This window comes from Physella acuta, unplaced genomic scaffold (assembly GCF_028476545.2).
Source record: "Physella acuta isolate Inbredline_101_S28 unplaced genomic scaffold, ASM2847654v3 ptg001127l, whole genome shotgun sequence".
Lineage (NCBI taxonomy): Eukaryota > Metazoa > Mollusca > Gastropoda > Physidae > Physella > Physella acuta.
Genome location: NW_026732644.1, coordinates 167618 through 190164, shown reverse-complemented (window position 1 = coordinate 190164; position 22547 = coordinate 167618). Strand labels below are relative to the sequence as shown.

General features: G+C 42.4%; 2 protein-coding genes across 2 annotated transcripts; one reads left to right on the top strand and one right to left on the bottom strand.

The window, feature by feature from the left end:
* Positions 1-1228: 1228 nt before the first annotated feature.
* Positions 1229-22148, bottom strand: LOC131956107 (short transient receptor potential channel 7-like; the record flags this gene model as incomplete). Its single annotated transcript, XM_059320516.1, has 12 exons — positions 22088-22148; positions 18276-18673; positions 12760-12918; positions 11882-12038; positions 11529-11686; positions 8599-8775; positions 7248-7421; positions 6963-7127; positions 6236-6393; positions 5575-5684; positions 3205-3344; positions 1229-1316 (listed from the first exon to the last, which is right to left on the bottom strand). Coding segments are annotated over exons 2-12 (1720 nt in total), but the record flags the coding sequence as incomplete, so codon positions are not given.
* On the top strand, positions 18679-20015 carry LOC131956105 (putative uncharacterized protein DDB_G0290521). The gene is made up of 2 exons (XM_059320515.1): positions 18679-18689; positions 19571-20015. The coding sequence occupies exons 1-2, from the start codon at positions 18679-18681 to the stop codon at positions 20013-20015; spliced, it is 456 nt and encodes a 151-aa protein (XP_059176498.1).
* Positions 22149-22547: the final 399 nt, after the last annotated feature.

Here is a 22547-nt window from a genome sequence, read left to right as displayed (position 1 = left end):
GCCACATGATCTTTAGTTCAGAAATATTTTGACAGCCATCTGGTATGTCTGTTTCTTGGTCTGACGGCCCTTTTGGTCCATGTCGCATTACATATAGAATGCTATACAAACAAGAGCCAAACAATACGTTACTCACAATGAAACCGCACCCAGAATAATGAAAACGCGATCACAACTTAGTCTAGACAGGACATTGACCAGGACATCCCGGCCAGTGCGCGTATTGGCCGGCCCATGTGAGAGTACGCTCACAGTACTAAGCTCTTCGGGCTTTAGCCAAGAGAGCCGGCCAATGCGCACATTGGCCGGCCAATGCTTGCTTTGGCCGCACTTCGGGCTTTGACCGTAACATATATATATATATATATATATATATATATATATATATATATATATATATATATATATATATATATATATATATATATATATATATATATATATATATATATATATATATATATATATATATATATATATATATATATATATATATATGAAGGCGCCTCTTTGGGCGGCTACAGGACATTACCCCCCTGGATATTTCCCCCCCCCCCGGACATTTCCCCGCGTATTTACCCCCCGGAGCAATTACCCCCTGTCAATTACCCCCCTGTCAATTACCCCCCCCCCCAGAGAATTACCCCCCCCCCCCCCTATCAAGTTAAAATCCTAACTCTAACTAGAATTTTTCTTCCTATATACTACTTTAATCCAAACCTTAAGAAAAAGACCAAAACCTAAGCATCCACCTTAGCCTAAAACTTCACTCAAAACCAAAACCAAAGCTAGACACAACCCTAACCCTAAAACTAGCTCTAACCCTAACCCTAGCCCTAACCCAAACCCTAGCCCTAAACCTAAACCTAGCCCTAGCCCTAACCCTAACCCTAACCCTAACCCTAACCTTAACCCTAGCCCTAAAACCTAACCCTAACCATAACCATAACCCCAGCCCTAAAACCTAACCCTAACCCAAACCCTAACCCTAGCCCTAGCCCTAGCCCTAACCCTAACCCTACCTCTAATTAATGTCCTACTGGGTGGGGGGTAATTGACAGGGGGGTAATTACTCTGGGGGGTAATGTCGGGGGGGGGGGGAAATATCCGGGGGGTAATTGACAGGGGGGAAATGCCCTGTTCCCCTTTGGACTCGCTGCTCTCCTAGACAAAAACTTGTGTACGCCGCTGGTTACTAATAAAATATTAGTAAAAAGGTAAAACTGACCTGCATTTAGCCAGTACAAGCTTTTAAACATTCCCATTTCATCTTTGATGTTTCTCGCGTCTCCGATAAAGTCCAAAGACGTGTGGAACTGCAGGTTAAATAAATATTGATTAAGCTACAAGACCATAAACTTTTTTTCTCAAAGTAAATGTTGAATATAAGTTACAAAGATCATAAACATTTTTTCTCAAAGTAAATATTGAATATAAGCTACAAGACCATACACATTTTTTCTCAAAGTAAATATTTAATTTAAGCTACAAGACCATACACATTTTTTCTCAAAGTAAATATTGAATAAGCTACCTGACTATAAACATTTTTTCTCAAAGTTTCTCATCTTCAAGTACCACTAAAAGTTTTCTAAAGACTACATTAACAGTCGAATCTACTTTCTAGTTCTAAATAACGTATCATTGCGAGAGTCCTTATTAAACTCTTCAGCATGATGTTGATAATCTATTTCAACTCTTTTAACAATGGCCAAGTAACCCGACCATGTCGGGAACTAACCGAACTTCGTGTTTTTGCCGTAACATATAACCCTCTCCTTAAACATAACCCTATAGCAGTGGCGTAGCTAGGATTTTCGGGCCCCTGTGCAAAAATTATAATTGGGCCCCTACGTCAATCTGTAAATTATGTAAAATTATGTATTTTATACGTCTTAATTGTATATTTATAAGGTATTATTATGTAGTATCCCGTAACGTAAAATACCTTTGATTTTATATCACTTTTATGTAAAAACAAACCAACAAATTAACTGCGGCACGCAAGCCGTATGCGGCTCTTTTGATATCAATATGCGGCTCTCCAGTTCCACAATAATCATTTTAATTTTCAAAACTAAAATAAAAATATTATAATGTAAAAACAAAAACAACTTTTAACAAAGTAAAAACAATAAGAATAGGTGGAGTAGTGTAGAGCGTTTATATACACAGACTTTTTTCTCCGGGGGTCCGGAGGCACGACGACTTGGGGGGGGGGGGGGGGGGGCGCCACTGGTAAAAGTATGTTTTCAATATAAATTCCATTTTGTTAGGGAGGGGGTGGTAGACTTTCTTCAGGGGGGGGGGGGTTTCAAGAAACTCTGGCCCAGCCCCACAACTGTGCTGTGGCCAGCCCCGTGGCAATGGTTCCATGTTTTCTACTACTGCAGTGTATATAAAAGTGTGAGTGGCTCTTTAAAAATTGGGTAATTTTGTAGATTGTAACTTTTAGCTATTTCGTCTCGAAATGTTGATGTCCCCTACTATAGTGTTATTAAGACCGGTGGGCCTTGTACAACCGCTCCCTAGTAAGGAAAGTCCAGGGGCCTTTTTAAAAAAAAACTTTTGATTACTTGTACAGTAGAAAAGAAACTGGATTTCCGTTTTCTTTTTAAAATTATGTTTATAATACACATTTTAAAATTCCAATGTAAAAGTTTAACAAAATTTCAAGAGGGAAACGGGCCCCTATTTGCCCTGGGCCCCTATGCCTTGCTTACGCTAGCTTTACGGTAGCTACGCCACTGCCCTATAGCTATACCAATAGCTGACTACGATTCAATTAAATGACTAATTTTGTAATTTATTTCAATTAATAAGTATGGACGTACTTTCATTATTATAACGGTATACACACAATCTGCTGGTCTAAAGTGTAAGCAAACACTCCATTAATCCAGTAACGTGTAAGCACTCAACCAATTGTTCTAATCTAGTGTGTAAGCACTCAATCAACTGTTCTAATCTAGGGTGTAAGCACTCAATCAAATGTTCTAATCTTGTGTGTAAGCACTCAATCAATTGTTCTAATCTAGTGTGTAAGCATTCAATCAATTGTTCGAATCTAGTGTGTAAGCACTCAATCAATTGTTCTAATCTAGTGTGTAAGCACTCAATCGATTGTTCTAATCTAGTGTGTAAGCACTCAATCAAATGTTCTAATCTAGTGTGTGAGCACTCAATCAATTGTTCTAACCTTACCTTATACATGATCCAGTATCTGAGGGAGAAAGTGGCTATATACATCCCAATGAGAACGACGTCCAGCAAGTTATAAAGGTCCAGCATGTGTTCCATCAGACCATTGTGAAACAGCTGGTTACATTCCTGACACAACATGCCTGGTGATTTAAAGCAGTTGGTTACATTACACAAATCAGATTGCATCCCTCCCTCACCAACTTACAGATGATCCACAAGCCCATGCCCCACCCCTCCCTCACCAACTTACAGATGATCCACAAGCCCATGCCCCCTCCCTCACCAACTTACAGATGATCCACAAGCTCATGCCCCACCCCTCCCTCACCAACTTACAGATGATCCACAAACTCATGCCCCACCCCTCCCTCACCAACTTACCGATGATCCACAAGCCCATGCCCCACCCCTCACCAACTTACAGAAGATCCACAAGCCCATGCCCCACCCCTCCCTCACCAACTTACAGATGATCCACAAGCCCATGCCCCACCCCTCACCAACTTACAGATGATCCACAAGCCCATGCCCCACCCCTCCCTCACCAACTTACAGATGATCCACAAGCTCATGCCCCCTCCCTCACCAACTTACAGATGATCCACAAGCTCATGCCCCACCCATCCCTCACCAACTTACCAATGATCCACAAGCTCATGCCCCACCCCTCCCTCAGCAACTTACAGATGATCCACAAGCCCATGCCCCACCCCTCACCAACTTACAGATGATCCACAAGCCCATGCCCCACCCCTCCCTCAGCAACTTACAGATGATCCACAAGCCCATGCCCCACCCCTCACCAACTTACAGATGATCCACAAGCCCATGCCCCACCCCTCCCTCACCAACTTACAGATGATCCACAAGCCCATGCCCCACCCCTCACCAACTTACAGATGATCCACAAGCCCATGCCCCACCCCTCACCAACTTACAGATGATCCACAAGCTCATGCCCCCTCCCTCACCAACTTACAGATGATTCACAAGCTCATGCCCCACCCCTCCCTCACCAACTTACAGATGATTCACAAGCCCATGCCCCACCCCTCCCTTACCAACTTACAGATGATCCACAAGCTCATGCCCCACCCCTCCCTCACCAACTTACAGATGATCCACAAGCCCATGCCCCCTCCCTCACCAACTTACAGATGATCCACAAGCCCATGCCCCACCCCTCCCTCACCAACTTACAGATGATCCACAAGCCCATGCCCCACCCCTCACCAACTTACAGATGATCCACCTGCCCATGCCCCACCCCCCCTCACCAACTTACAGATGATCCACAAGCTCATGCCCCACCCCTCACCAACTTACAGATGATCCACCTGCCCATGCCCCACCCCCCCTCACCAACTTACAGATGATCCACAAGCTCATGCCCCACCCATCCCTCACCAACTTACCAATGATCCACAAGCCCATGCCCCACCCCTCCCTCACCAACTTACAGATGATCCACAAGCCCATGCCCCACCCCTCACCAACTTACAGATGATCCACAAGCCCATGCCCCACCCCTCCCTCACCAACTTACAGATGATCCACAAGCCCATGCCCCACCCCTCCCTCACCAACTTACAGATGATCCACAAGCTCATGCCCCACCCCTCACCAACTTACAGAAGATCCACAAGCCCATGCCCCACCCCTCCCTCACCAACTTACAGATGATCCACAAGCCCATGCCCCACCCCTCACTAACTTACCAATGATCCACAAGCCCATGCCCCACCCCTCCCTCACCAACTTACAGATGATCCACAAGCCCATGCCCCACCCCTCACCAACTTACAGATGATCCACAAGCTCATGCCCCACCCCTCCCCTCACCAACTTACAGAAGATCCACAAGCTCATGCCCCACCCCACCCCTCACTAACTTACCAATGATCCACAAGCTCATGCCCCACCCCCCCTCACCAACTTACAGATGATTCACAAGCTCATGCCCCACCCCTCCCTCACCAGCTTACACATGATCCACAAGCTCATGCCCCACCCCCCTCACCAACTTACAGATGATCCACAAGCACATGCCCCACCCCTCACCAACTTACAGATGATCCACAAGCTCATGCCCCACCCCTCACCAACTTACAGATGATCCACCTGCCCATGCCCCACCCCCCCTCACCAACTTACAGATGATCCACAAGCACATGCCCCACCCCTCACCAACTTACAGATGATCCACCTGCCCATGCCCCACCCCCCCTCACCAACTTACAGATGATCCACAAGCTCATGCCCCACGCCTCACCAACTTACAGATGATCCACCTGCCCATGCCCCACCCCTCCCGTACCAACTTACCGATGATCCACAAGCCCATGCCCCACCCCTACCTCACCAACTTACCGATGATCCATAAGCTCATCAGCATCTCAGTGATGCTGGGGAAACTAGGCCGCAGGGGGAAGTCCGGACCGTACACGGTGTCGTTGTATTCCTCCTGGTACTGGCGATACCTGTTGGGTGGGCCGGGAACGACTTTTAAAACTGACACCAATTGTATTACATAGATAAACATCGGTACTGATCTATCGCATTCCTTTTTGTCCTACATAATGTAATATTTAGTCAAATTCTAAATCTTTTAAAGATGTAACTCAAGAATACTATGTGTATCACAGTGACGTAAGCAGGTTGTCTGGGTAGGGTAGGCGCCATGTTCTGGCCGGGCGTTCAACTAGGCACCGAAAATTATGCATGCGGGAAGTCTTTAAAGATTAGGTATTTACAAGACATAACAGTCCCCAATGAACCTTTGTTGTTGATAGGTACAAAATCAAGTTGCTGACCTCTGCCTACACATCTGGTATAACTATACGTGTCCAATATAATTCAATGTCAAATAACGGCACTAGTCCAGTATTATAAGATGTCAACCTTGCAACAGTTGACAATTTTGTTTGGTCACGTGTTTCACTGTGATCAAACAAACACACGTGATCTCAGGTTAACCAGTCACTTCCCAGTGATCTTTATATTCTGTACGTAATGTCCTATATTTACTTACACTTCCCAGTGATCTTTATATTCTGAACGTAATGTCCTATATTTACTGACACTCTGGGAAGATTCGATGGTAGAAACAACAATGAGTAGAAGAAAAGCCATAAAAGACATCGCATTGCATAAGAACTTGACCACAGGGAACTGCAGGACTTTGGCAGGCTAAAGAAATGGAATCCAACAGGTTAAGTCATTACGTCATTGTTTTAAAACATAGTTGTTATGGCAAACAAAGGTAGGTGACTGGCGAACAATTGGCAGATACACAACTGACAGATACACAGCTGACAGATACACAACTGACAGATACACAACTGACAGATACACAACTGACAGATAAACAACTGACAGATACACAACTGACAGATACACAACTGACAAATACACCACTGACAGATACACAACTGACAGATACACAACTGACAGATACACAACTGACAGATACACAACTGACAGATACACCACTGACAGATATACAACTGACAGATACACAACTGACAGATATACAACTGACAGATACACTACTGTACTGACAGATAAACAACTGAAAGATACATAACAGATTCGCAACTGAAAGATACATAACTGAAGATACACAACTGACAGATACAATACTGTATAGACAGATACACAACTGACAGATATACAAACGACAGACAACTGACAAACAGACAACTTAACACCGGACAACGAACAGCTTACCCCGAGCGATTTAGAAACATAAACACTACCTTGCAATCGGGACAGATAATGTGTAGAAAAACCAGAAATGGGTAGGCACAAGAAAACAATGAGATCATGGTCAGTCGCTTGGGCCATCCAGCACGCTCCAACTTGCCCATCCCGTTGTACCAAAGCCTGACCACACGTTGCTGGCAGCTGGGGTGAGCGATGAACTGAAACAACACGCGAAAATTTAGCCTTGGTCTATATGTTACATATAGGCTTTGGTTTAGCTCATAGGCTACCGAACAACTTGGCAATTGGAGCGTATTGTTGTCTATAGAAAACACTACCTTTTTCTCCTTATACTTGAGGGCCAGTTTAAATCTGGCCAAACTCTCAAACTTTTCTTGATGTGGTTTCCCCGTCTTGTTTAAGACAAGTTCCAGTTCTTTTTGTGTTCTAATTCTGTCCAGAAGTTTGACCACATAATCACTCAGCTGGTCTGCTAGGTCACGGTACTCACGCTGTCAATACAAGGGGGGGGGGGAGAGGGGGTGCTTACACATTGCTGGAGCAATGGACTGAGTGCTTACACATTACTAGAGCAATGGACTGAGTGCTTACACATTACTAGAACAATGGACTGAGTGCTCACACATTACTAGAACAATGGACTGCGTGCTTACACATTACTAGAGCAATGGACTGAGTGCTTACACATTACTAGAACAATGGACTGAGTGCTCACACATTACTAGAACAATGGACTGCGTGCTTACACATTACTAGAACAATGGACTGAGTGCTCACACATTACTAGAACAATGGACTGAGTGCTCACACATTACTAGAACAATGGACTGCGTGCTTACACATTACTAGAACAATGGACTGAGTGCTCACACATTACTAGAACAATGGACTGCGTGCTTACATATTACTAGAGCAATGGACTGAGTGCTTACACATTACTGGAGCAATGGACTGAGTGCTTACACATTACTAGAGCAATGGACTGAGTGCTTACACATTACTAGAGCAATGGACTGAGTGCTTACACATTACTGGAGCAATGGACTGAGTGCTTACACATTACTGGAGCAATGGACTCAGTGCTTACACATTACTAGAGCAATGGACTGAGTGCTTACACATTACTGGAGCAATGGACTGAGTGCTTACACATTACTGGAGCAATGGACTGAGTGCTTACACATTACTAGAGCAATGGACAGAGTGCTTACACATAACTAGAACAATGGTCTGCGTGCTTACACATTACTAGAACAATGGACTGAATTCTTACACAGTAGACAGAAAAATGGAGTAGATGAGGTCTTCAGTGTACAAAAACAAGACCGAACAAAAGTTTGGAAATCAATGTGTGTACAAAAACGTTGGACATCAAGGTGTGTACAAAAACGTTGGACATCAAGGTGTGTACAAAAACTTTGGACATCAACGTGTGTACAAAAACGTTGGACATCAACGTGTGTACAAAAACGTTGGACATCAACGTGTGTACAAAAACGTTGGACATCAAGATGTGTACAAAAACGTTGGACATCAAGATGTGTACAAAAAAGTTGGACATCAACGTGTGTACAAAAACGTTGTTGAGCAGAAAACGTAAAAAAAACAACAACTGACCACTGACTAAAAGAATCAACTTTCGCCTGGTGTCAATGTCAAGGCACTGACCTTAAAATGTTTCTCGACCCTTGACAACCTCCTCAGCTCAGCTGCCAGCTCAAAAGCTGTAAGAATCGGATCTTTACTGGACAAGGAGATGTAGGCCTCACTGGCCAGACCTCTGTAGGCATTCAGGCGATATTTGGCTAGGCGGAGCTGGTCAAACTTCATGCGGTTTCGACATTCCTTCAAGTAGAACACATTTATAAATAAACTAATTTAGAAATAGAGGTGGGGGTATTTCTATTTTCGTCGTTTATTTTAACAGTGCAATCCTTATTTTTTTACACGACACCCCCAGCTAAAGTGGTGTGGTCTCAATGTTGTAGAACTAGTTACCTGACACCCCCAGCTAAAGTGGTGTGGTCTCAATGTTGTAGAACTAGTTACCTGACACCCCCAGCTAAAGTGGTGTGGTCTCAATTTTGTAGAACTAGTTACCTGACACCCCCAGCTAAAGTGGTGTGGTCTCAATGTTGTAGAACTAGTTACCTGACACCCCCAGCTAAAGTGGTGTGGTCTCAATGTTGTAGAACTAGTTACCTGACACCCCCAGCTAAAGTGGTGTGGTCTCAATGTTGTAGAACTAGTTACCTGAAACCCCCAGCTAAAGTGGTGTGGTCTCAATGTTGTAGAACTAGTTACCTGACACCCCCAGCTAAAGTGGTGTGGTCTCAATGTTGTAGAACTAGTTACCTGACACCCCCAGCTAAAGTGGTGTGGTCTCAATGTTGTAGAACTAGGTACCTGACACCCCCAGCTAAAGTGGTGTGGTCTCAATGTTGTAGAACTAGTTACCTGACACCCCCAGCTAAAGTGGTGTGGTCTCAATGTTGTAGAACTAGTTACCTGACACCCCCAGCTAAAGTGGTGTGTCTCAATGTTGTAGAACTAGTTACCTGACACCCCCAGCTAAAGTGGTGTGGTCTCAATGTTGTAGAACTAGTTACCTGACACCCCCAGCTAAAGTGGTGTGGTCTCAATGTTGTAGAACTAGTTACCTGACAGCCACAGCTAAAGTGGTGTGGTCTCAATGTTGTAGAACTAGTTACCTTACAGCCACAGCTAAAGTGGTGTGGTCTCAATGTTGTAGAACTAGTTACCTGACACCCCCAGCTAAAGTGGTGTGGTCTCAATGTTGTAGAACTAGTTACCTGACAGCCACAGCTAAAGTGGTGTGGTCTCAATGTTGTAGAACTAGTTACCTGACACCCCCAGCTAAAGTGGTGTGGTCTCAATGTTGTAGAACTAGTTACCTGACAGCCCCAGCTAAAGTGGTGTGGTCTCAATGTTGTAGAACTAGTTACCTGACACCCCCAGCTAAAGTGGTGTGGTCTCAATGTTGTAGAACTAGTTACCTGACACCCCCAGCTAAAGTGGTGTGGTCTCAATGTTGTAGAACTAGGTACCTGACACCCCCAGCTAAAGTGGTGTGGTCTCAATGTTGTAGAACTAGTTACCTGACACCCCCAGCTAAAGTGGTGTGGTCTCAATGTTGTAGAACTAGTTACCTGACACCCCCAGCTAAAGTGGTGTGGTCTCAATGTTGTAGAACTAGTTACCTGACAGCCCCAGCTAAAGTGGTGTGGTCTCAATGTTGTAGAACTAGTTACCTGACAGCCCCAGCTAAAGTGGTGTGGTCTCAATGTTGTAGAACTAGTTACCTGACAGCCACAGCTAAAGTGGTGTGGTCTCAATGTTGTAGAACTAGTTACCTGACAGCCACAGCTAAAGTGGTGTGGTCTCAATGTTGTAGAACTAGTTACCTGACACCCCCAGCTAAAGTGGTGTGGTCTCAATGTTATAGAACTAGTTACCTGACACCCCCAGCTAAAGTGGTGTGGTCTCAATGTTGTAGAACTAGTTACCTGACACCCCCAGCTAAAGTGGTGTGGTCTCAATGTTGTAGAACTAGTTACCTGACAGCCCCAGCTAAAGTGGTGTGGTCTCAATGTTGTAGAACTAGTTACCTGACAGCCACAGCTAAAGTGGTGTGGTCTCAATGTTGTAGAACTAGTTACCTGACACCCCCAGCTAAAGTGGTGTGGTCTCAATGTTGTAGAACTAGTTACCTGACACCCCCAGCTAAAGTGGTGTGGTCTCAATGTTGTAGAACTAGTTACCTGACACCCCCAGCTAAAGTGGTGTGGTCTCAATGTTGTAGAACTAGTTACCTGACACCCCCAGCTAAAGTGGTGTGGTCTCAATGTTGTAGAACTAGTTACCTGACAGCCACAGCTAAAGTGGTGTGGTCTCAATGTTGTAGAACTAGTTACCTGACACCCCCAGCTAAAGTGGTGTGGTCTCAATGTTGTAGAACTAGTTACCTGACAGCCCCAGCTAAAGTGGTGTGGTCTCAATGTTGTAGAACTAGTTACCTGACAGCCCCAGCTAAAGTGGTGTGGTCTCAATGTTGTAGAACTAGTTACCTGACACCCCCAGCTAAAGTGGTGTGGTCTCAATGTTGTAGAACTAGTTACCTGACACCCCCAGCTAAAGTGGTGTGGTCTCAATGTTGTAGAACTAGTTACCTGACACCCCCAGCTAAAGTGGTGTGGTCTCAATGTTGTAGAACTAGTTACCTGACAGCCACAGCTAAAGTGGTGTGGTCTCAATGTTGTAGAACTAGTTACCTGACACCCCCAGCTAAAGTTGTGTGGTCTCAATGTTGTAGAACTAGTTACCTGACACCCCCAGCTAAAGTGGTGTGGTCTCAATGTTGTAGAACTAGTTACCTGACACCCCCAGCTAAAGTGGTGTGGTCTAAATGTTGTAGAACTAGTTACCTGACACCCCCAGCTAAAGTGGTGTGGTCTCAATGTTGTAGAACTAGTTACCTGACAGCCACAGCTAAAGTGGTGTGGTCTCAATGTTATAGAACTAGTTACCTGACACCCCCAGCTAAAGTGGTGTGGTCTCAATGTTGTAGAACTAGTTACCTGACAGCCACAGCTAAACTTGTGTGGCTTGGTGATTGTCTCCCCTCTCAGCAGCAAGAGCTGCACGATCTCGTACTGGTTTTTTTGTGAGGACAAGATGAGGGGGGTTATGTCAGGAGAAAACTGCGAGTCGGGAAACGCTGTCTTGTAAAAGCCATCTGAAATGGCAGAAAGGCGATGTTTAATGTGTTGGTTTTTATAATACAATGTGTTAACATTTCGTGTCATACAGATTAACATGATATTTAAAAATTATTTTGACAAGAAGTGTGTACAAATATATTGTGTACCCCAACAGTATGGTGTGTACCTGTGTACAAATGTATTGTGTACCCCAAGAGTATGGTGTGTACCTGTGTCTCCCAACTTCCGGCGCTCCTTCCACATCTCCAGGTAGCGTCTATGTTTGAGAATGGTCTCAGCGATCTGAGTATGTCCAGCACTGATAGCCTGTAGCACAGCCTCATAGATGTGGTGCTGGTTGGACTTCTCCAGCAACACCTCCACCACCTGCACAGACATCGATACACTCAGCCATTCAGGGGAGGTAACATCACACGGACATTCAGGTAAGGGGAGGTAACATCACACGGACATGCACTCCAAACTTAGGTTAGGGGAGGTAACATCACACGGACATGCACTCCAAACTTTTGTAAGGGGAGGTAACATCACACGGACATGCACTCCAAACATTTGTAAGGGGAGGTAACATCACACGGACATGCACTCCAAACTTTTGTAAGGGGAGGTAACATCACACGGACATGCACTCCAAACTTAGGTTAGGGGAGGTAACATCACACGGACATTCAATCCAAACTTAGGTTAGGGGAGGTAACATCACACGGACATGCACTCCAAACTTAGGTTAGGGGAGGTAACATCACACGGACATTCAATCCAAACATTTGTAAGGGGAGGTAACATCACACGGACATGCACTCCAAACTTTTGTAAGGGGAGGTAACATCACACGGACATGCACTCCAAACTTAGGTTAGGGGAGGTAACATCACACGGACATGCACTCCAAACTTTTGTAAGGGGAGGTAACATCACACGGACATGCACTCCAAACTTTTGTAAGGGGAGGTAACATCACACGGACATGCACTCCAAACTTAGGTAAGGGGAGGTAACATCACACGGACATTCAATCCAAACTTAGGTTAGGGTGAGGTCACAACACACTGAGACACCAATAAAGCTTGGATAATAGAAACGTTACCTCCAGATGTTCATTTTTGACAGCAAGCCTTAAGGCAGTCCTACCGAGCGCGTCTATGCAGTCGATGTTTAGATCAACACAATCGTTTAGGATCCTCTTCACGTTTGGTATGTCACCAAACTCGGCGGCATGGAGAAATTCTTCTTCCAGGTCTACATACTACAAGACAGTAGGTCACATATTGACTTCAGTCTACATACTACAAGACAGTAGGTCACTTATTGACTTCAATCTACATACTACAAGACAGTAGGTCACATATTGACTTCAGTCTACATACTACAAGACAGTAGGTCACATATTGACCAGTCTACATAAAGACAGTAGGTCACATATTGACTTCAGTCTACATTAAGACAGTAGGTCACATATTGACTTCAGTCTACATACTACAAGACAGTAGGTCACATATTGACCAGTCTACATAAAGACAGTAGGTCACATATTGACTTCAATCTACATATTACAAGGCAGCAGTCACATATTGACTTCAGTCTACATTAAGACAGTAGGTCACATATTGACCAGTCTACATACTACAAGGCAGTAGGTTACATATTGACTTCAGTCTACATACTACAAGACAGTAGGTCACATATTGACTTCAGTCTACATACTACAAGACAGTAGGTCACATAATGACTTCAGTCTACATACTACAAGACAGTAGGTCACATATTGACTTCAGTCTACATACTACAAGACAGTAGGTCACATATTGACTTCAGTCTACATACTACAAGACAGTAGGTCACATATTGACTTCAGTCTACATACTACAAGACAGTAGGTCACATATTGACCAGTCTACATAAAGACAGTAGGTCACATATTGACTTCAATCTACATACTACAAGACAGTAGGTCACATATTGACTTCAGTCTACATTAAGACAGTAGGTCACATATTGACCAGTCTACATACTACAAGACAGTAGGTCACATATTGACTTCAGTCTACATTAAGACAGTAGGTCACATATTGACTTCAGTCTACATACTACAAGACAGTAGGTCACATATTGACCAGTCTACATAAAGACAGTAGGTCACATATTGACTTCAATCTACATATTACAAGGCAGCAGTCACATATTGACTTCAGTCTACATTAAGACAGTAGGTCACATATTGACCAGTCAACATACTACAAGGCAGTAGGTTACATATTGACTTCAGTCTACATACTACAAGACAGTAGGTCACATATTGACTTCAGTCTACATACTACAAGACAGTAGGTCACATAATGACTTCAGTCTACATACTACAAGACAGTAGGTCACATATTGACTTCAGTCTACATACTACAAGACAGTAGGTCACATATTGACTTCAGTCTACATACTACAAGACAGTAGGTCACATATTGACTTCAGTCTACATACTACAAGACAGTAGGTCACATATTGACCAGTCTACATAAAGACAGTAGGTCACATATTGACTTCAATCTACATACTACAAGACAGTAGGTCACATATTGACTTCAGTCTACATTAAGACAGTAGGTCACATATTGACCAGTCTACATACTACAAGACAGTAGGTCACATATTGACTTCAGTCTACATTAAGACAGTAGGTCACATATTGACTTCAGTCTACATACTACAAGACAGTAGGTCACATATTGACCAGTCTACATAAAGACAGTAGGTCACATATTGACCAGTCTACATACTACAAAGCAGTAGGTTACATATTGACTTCAGTCTACATACTACAAGACAGTAGGTCACATATTGACTTCAGTCTACATACTACAAGACAGTAGGTCACATAATGACTTCAGTCTACATACTACAAGACAGTAGGTCACATATTGACTTCAGTCTACATACTATAAGACAGTAGGTCACATATTGACTTCAGTCTACATACTACAAGACAGTAGGTCACATATTGACTTCAGTCTACATACTACAAGACAGTAGGTCACATATTGACCAGTCTACATAAAGACAGTAGGTCACATATTGACTTCAATCTACATACTACAAGACAGTAGGTCACATATTGACTTCAGTCTACATTAAGACAGTAGGTCACATATTGACCAGTCTACATACTACAAGACAGTAGGTCACATATTGACTTCAGTCTACATTAAGACAGTAGGTCACATATTGATTTCAGTCTACATACTACAAGACAGTAGGTCACATATTGACCAGTCTACATAAAGACAGTAGGTCACATATTGACTTCAATCTACATATTACAAGGCAGCAGTCACATATTGACTTCAGTCTACATTAAGACAGTAGGTCACATATTGACCAGTCTACATACTACAAGGCAGTAGGTTACATATTGACTTCAGTCTACATACTACAAGACAGTAGGTCACATATTGACTTGAGTCTACATACTACAAGACAGTAGGTCACATATTGACTTCAGTCTACATACTACAAGACAGTAGGTCACATAATGACTTCAGTCTACATACTACAAGACAGTAGGTCACATATTGACTTCAGTCTACATACTACAAGACAGTAGGTCACATATTGACTTCAGTCTACATAAAGACAGTAGGTCACATATTGACTTCAGTCTACATACTACAAGACAGTAGGTCACATATTGACTTCAATCTACATAAAGACAGTAGGTCACTTATTGACCAGTCTACATACTACAAGACAGTAGGTCACATATTGACTTCAGTCTACATACTACAAGACAGTCGGTCACATATTGACCAGTCTACATAAAGAAAGTAGGTCACATATTGACCAGTCTACATATTACAAGACAGTAGGTCACATATTGACTTCAGTCTACATAAAGACAGTAGGTCACATATTGACCAGTCTACATATTACAAGACAGTAGGTCACATATTGACTTCAATCTACATACTACAAGACAGTAGGTCACATATTGACTTCAATCTACATACTACAAGACAGTAGGTCACATATTGACTTCAGTCTACATACTACAAGACAGTAGGTCACATATTGGCTTCAATCTACATAAAGACAGTAGGTCACATATTGACTTCAATCTACATTAAGACAGTAGGTCACATATTGACTTCAGTCTACATACTACAAGACAGTTGGTCACATATTGACTTCAGTCTACATTAAGACAGTAGGTCACATATTGACCAGTCTACATACTACAAGACAGTAGGTCACATATTGACTTCAGTCTACATTAAGACAGTAGGTCACATATTGACTTCAGTCTACATACTACAAGTCAGTAGGTCACATATTGACCAGTCTACATAAAGACAGTAGGTCACATATTGACTTCAATCTACATATTACAAGGCAGCAGTCACATATTGACTTCAGTCTACATTAAGACAGTAGGTCACATATTGACCAGTCTACATACTACAAGGCAGTAGGTTACATATTGACTTCAGTCTACATACTACAAGACAGTAGGTCACATATTGACTTCAGTCTACATACTACAAGACAGTAGGTCACATAATGACTTCAGTCTACATACTACAAGACAGTAGGTCACATATTGACTTCAATCTACATTAAGACAGTAGGTCACATATTGACTTCAATCTACATTAAGACAGTAGGTTACATATTGACTTCAGTCTACATAAAGACAGTAGGTCACTTATTGACTTCAATCTACATACTACAAGACAGTAGGTCACATATTGACTTCAGTCTACATACTACAAGACAGTAGGTCACATATTGACTTCAGTCTACATTAAGACAGTAGGTCACTTATTGACTTCAATCTACATACTACAAGACAGTAGGTCACATATTGACTTCAATCTACATACTACAAGACAGTAGGTCACATATTATTGACACCAATCGATCTCTAAAGCCTCAGCGATTATTTTGTTTATGCACGCTCAGACGTCTCAAAATGAATTATTAGAATTCATTCCACTCACTTCAAATCAATTTAATTGGTTCCTTAATTCAAAGAAAATATCTTGTGTGTGTATATATATATATATATATATATATATATATATATATATATATATATATATATATATATATATATATATATATATATATATATATATATATATATATAGGTTTCTAGATTACAAAATATTTTGTATATAATTGGTTTCTACCCTAAAATAAAACACCGTATTTTAATTGCTTATAGATTTATTTTTACTGGTTTCTAGATTAGAAAGAAAACGATTTCGTATTTATAATTAAATGTTTAAGTAAAATGATTTATGCGTTTTACTGCTTTTTATTTATAAAGAGACGTTCTTTATTTTACTGTGATCTAGGTTATAAGGACATGTTCTTTGATTAATTATTAAGTATTTTGTTGGTTTTTATCTTCAAATTAAATGTGTTGTATTTTATTGATTTCTAGGGAAAAAAAAGAAAATATTCTGTTTTGCAATAAATCTTAGAAAAAGTTAGAATGAAAAATCAACTGTTGTAGTGCGTGTTTTAGACAGGTAAGTAGCTTATGGAGCTACGTGTTTTAGACAGGTAAGTAGCTTAACTTGTGGAGCTACGTGTTTTAGACAGGTAAGCAGCTTATAGAGCTACGTGTTTTAGACAGGTAAGTAGGTTATAGAGCTACTTGTTTTAGACAGGTGAGCAGCTTATAGAGCTACGTGTTTTAGATAGGTAAGTAGGTTATGGAGCTACGTGTTTTAGACAGGTAAGCAGCTTATAGAGCTACGTGTTTTAGACAGGTAAGCAGCTTATAGAGCTACGTGTTTTAGACAGGTAAGTAGGTTATGGAGCTACGTGTTTTAGACAGGTGAGCAGCTTATAGAGCTACGTGTTTTAGACAGGTAAGCAGCTTATAGAGCTACGTGTTTTAGACAGGTAAGTAGGTTATAGAGCTACGTGTTTTAGACAGGCGAGCAGCTTATAGAGCTACGTGTTTTAGACAGGTAAGCAGCTTATAGAGCTACGTGTTTTAGACAGGTAAGTAGCTTAACTTGTGGAGCTACGTGTTTTAGACAGGTAAGCAGCTTATAAAGCTACGTGTTTTAGACAGGTAAGCAGCTTATAGAGCTACTTGTTTTAGCCAGGTGAGCAGCTTATAGTGCTACGTGTTTTAGACAGGTAAGCAGCTTATGGAGCTACGTGTTTTAGACAGATAAGTAGCTTAACTTGTGGAGCTATGTGTTTTAGACAGGTAAGCAGCTTATAGAGCTACGTGTTTTAGACAGGTAAGCAGCTTATAGAGCTACTTGTTTTATACAGTGAGCAGCTTATAGAGCTTCGTGTTTTAGACAGGTAAGTAGGTTATAGAGCTACTTGTTTTAGACAGTTGAGCAGCTTATAGAGCTACGTGTTTTAGACAGGTAAGCAGCTTATAGAGCTACGTGTTTTAGACAGGTAAGTAGGTTATAGAGCTACTTGTTTTAGACAGGTGAGCAGCTTATAGAGCTACGTGTTTTAGACAGGTAAGCAGCTTATAGAGCTACATGTTTTAGACAGGTAAGTAGGTTATAAACTATGTGTTTTAGACAGGTAAGCAGCTTAACTTGTGGAGCTATTGTTGCTGAAGCGACTCACCCCTGGCTTGGCCGTGCCTGAGTCCTGTGACGTACTTGACATGAAGCTGTACCTGGACGAGCCGGGACGTCGGCGGCCCCACTTGCTGCCACGGCCAGAGTTTAACGGAATGTCCACCTTGATGCGAGATAAAACAGTCATCATGTTAGACGGCATGGTGTTGGTCCTTTGGGGGGCACCTCCCTGCCCGCGCCCCCTGCCCCGAGCAGCTTTGGCTAAAGCTGGTGAGCTCATTGTGTTGAGCTGAGGTTAGTTTATGTCAAGTGTGGGGCAGCTACTGACAAAGCTGATTTCTCCTCCGTCATTGGTTGGACGACATTTATTTACTTCATACTCTGCCATGTCATCTCAACTTCGGACTGAACAAAATAAACAGTTGCCATTTTGTTTACGTTTTACTGCAATGGAGTTTCGGTTACTGATAATACACCACAGAGAAAAAGGTTCCACCACCCCACCAGCCCACCCCCACCCACCAAGTGTTGTCACATTTACTCTGCCACATACCCGAGAGCAACATATATATATGGAATCCTATTTCAAAGAATATAAGGAGACCTGTTACAAAAGATATGTGAACCCCCTTTATAAAAAAATGTAGGAACACCTTTAATAAAAGGTTTATTGAGTCCTCTTAAACATGTATTTGAAGCCCTGTTATAAAATATATGTGAAGCCCTGTTATAAAATATATGTGAAGCCCTGTTATAAAATATATGTGAAGCCCTGTTATAAAATATATGTGAAGCCCAGTCATAAAATATATGGGGAGCCCAGACACAAAATATACATGAACACCTTTTACAAAAGGCGTAATATATTTGGAGCCGTCTTGCAAAATACGCGGAACCCATTTACAAAACATGTAGAACTAAGTTCCAACTGATAAATGTAGTTTTTCCAACTGACGCAAATTTTAGTCAATGAGGAATAAGTTTGACCTTTCAATTTATCAGAGATTCAAATTATTTAACATTGCTAAACTTAGGATGACATAATACATCTACACTTAAGTTGAAAATAGAACGTAGAATCGAAACGGTGGCGTATCAAGGTTTTTGCTGTAAGTGAAGCTTGTGAGTTTGATAAAATGTACTGCCATTCCTACCATTTTAAAACGAATTGCAATTATATCAACATACCGGCTTACCATATTCATTCACATATTGTGTTAACATGATATTTTTAAAATTATGATGTAAAACAAGCTATACATTTCGGAAAGATAAATACAAAAAAAATGTATGCAGAAGAAAACATTTGAAGACATCAGATTAAGGACGGGTACACCCCAGGCTACACCCCAGGCTACACCCCAGGCTACACCCCAGGCTACACCCCAGGGTACACCCCAGGCTACACCCCACCCAGGCTACACCCCAGGCTACACCCCACCCAGGCTACACCCCAGGCTACACCCCAGGCTACACCCCAGGCTACACCCCAGGCTACACCCCACCCAGGCTACACCCCAGGCTACACCCCACCCAGGCTACACCCCAGGCTACACCCCACCGAGGCTACACCCCAAGCTACACCCCAGGCTACACCCCAGGCTACACCCAAGGCTACACCCCAGGCTACACCCTAGGCTACACCCCAGGCTACACCCTAGGCTACACCCCAGGCTACACCCCAGGCTACACCCCAGGGAGGACACTGAAGATAAGAGAGGACGGAGAGGCAGGCTGGACAGTTTGGCGCACCAAAGGTTATGGACTACGGGACATGACAGTTTGACGCACCAAAGGTTATGGACTACGGGACATGACAGTTTGGCGCACCAAAGGTTATGGACTACGGGACATGACAGTTTGGCGCACCAACGGTTATGGACTACGGGACATGACAGTTTGACGCACCAAAGGTTATGGACTACGGGACATGACAGTTTGGCGCACCAAAGGTTATGGATTACGGGACATGACAGTTTGGCGCACCAAAGGTTATGGACTACGGGACATGACAGTTTGGCGCACCAAAGGTTATGGACTACGGGACATGACAGTTTGGCGCACCAAAGGTTATGGACTACGGGACATGACAGTTTGGCGCACCAACGGTTATGGACTACGGGACATGACAGTTTGGCGCACCAAAGGTTATGGACTACGGGACATGACAGTTTGGCGCACCAACGGTTATGGACTACGGGACATGACAGTTTGACGCACCAAAGGTTATGGACTACGGGACATGACAGTTTGGCGCACCAAAGGTTATGGACTACGGGACATGACAGTTTGGCGCACCAAAGGTTATGGACTACGGGACATGACAGTTTGGCGCACCAAAGGTTATGGACTACGGGACATGCCAGTTTGGCGCACCAAAGGTTATGGACTACGGGACATGACAGTTTGGCGCACCAAAGGTTATGGACTACGGGACATGACAGTTTGGCGCACCAAAGGTTATGGACTACGGGAAATGAAAGTTTGGCGCACCAAAGGTTATGGACTACGGGACATGACAGTTTGACGCTCCAAAGGTTATGGACTACGGGAAATGAAAGTTTGGCGCACCAAAGGTTATGGACGACGGGACATGACAGTTTGGCGCACCAAAGGTTATGGACGACGGGACATGCCATTAGATTGAAAATTGCATAAAACTGCCAGAAATTTCTTTTCATCGTCTGCCAAATGTCTGCCTTACACCAAGAGATACGAGCAGGGTCTAATTAATTTCGGGCCAGAAATATAGAGATCTACACAGTAACCGACGTAGAAAGCATTTGAATGGAACAAGTAGTAATAAAACTGGACAAAGCCAACGTGTTGTTATCAACCGACAACATTTCTCTAACAACTACTCAAATGAAAGTTCAAAGGTTAAGCTATCGCAACTACTTGGACCCTACTGTGGCACTTTCTTCTCTTCAGTCGCATAGATATCGTAAAATGTAGTAGATGGCCGCCTTCATTAATCTAATGATTAGTTGCCGTCCACACGACTACAAGATAAATACAAAATACTCAACATTTGAGTAAAGATGACAAGATAAATACAACAAACTCAACATTTGAGTACAGACGTTAAGATAAATACAACATACTCAACATTTGAGTAAAGACCACAAAATAAATACAACATACTCAACATTTGAGTAAAGACTACAAAATAAATACAACATACTCAACATTTGAGTAAAGACTACAAGATAATACAACATACTCAACATTTGAGTAAAGACTACAAGAAAACCAATAGTGTGGTACAAACGCCAAAAAGAAAATCGGCGAAGACATTTTACTATTTTTAGCTTCATTATTTTTGTTAGAGATCACTTAATGTTCTTGCTTCAGGTTATTTTATTTTCAATTTTTGGAAAAGGCGCTACTCTCCATAAATTACTCTCATCTCATAGGCTGTTCTTTCCCCCCTCCCCCCTCCTTCCTCAGATACGCCATTGAGTCGAACCACATCTACTAAGAAACAAAAAATAAAATTTGAAAGAAGTTTTTCAGTTTTAAATAGAGAGTGTGATCAACCAAACCGAATCAACGAAAATAGTCGGTCCAAAGGACACAAATAAATACAGTTTTCTCAGAGCTTGAGGTAAATAAGATTTAAAAACATATTCATTTGATTCTGTCCAAAACTCCTAATTGAAATGCCACCCCATCCCTTGCTTCATTCTCCAGTGAAGAATTCCGTTCCGCTTTATTGGTCAGTGAACACAGAAAACAGCGTAACCTATGGAGCTGGCAAACATTTGATATGGGCCAGATAAACTTTAAATATTTAATGGCACCAAGCTCGGCCACCGCGATACACATTTGATTGATTCATTAGTAAAACTTCACTACCCACTAGAAGAACAAATGAAGAACACGTTCAAACAATTCACGAATTGACTCAAAGATCCAAGAATAAACTTGACACAGCAAAAAAAAAGTTGGAAATGAACAGATTGAGTTATTGATGTTTCGTGATGTGGGAGACAACGATCAATGGCTCCCAGTGGCACAATTGTGTGACGCACACAGCGAGAGACAGGAACTCTATGCCGCTTGCAGCGTCACAGTCACAAACTCCAGCTAATTGCTATTGACGAGTACAACTACAACTCGATAATCCCACATTTCAGAACTCACAAAGCAAAAGTGGGTATGAAAAATCCAACATATATTGTACAACTTAACTGCAAAAGTGGGTATCGAAAATTCAACAAAAATTTCAAAACGTACCTGCTTAAGTTGGTCAGTAGCTGTTTCAGGAAACGAAATGATGTGTTTGTAGGAAACAAAAATTTCTGTATTACTGACC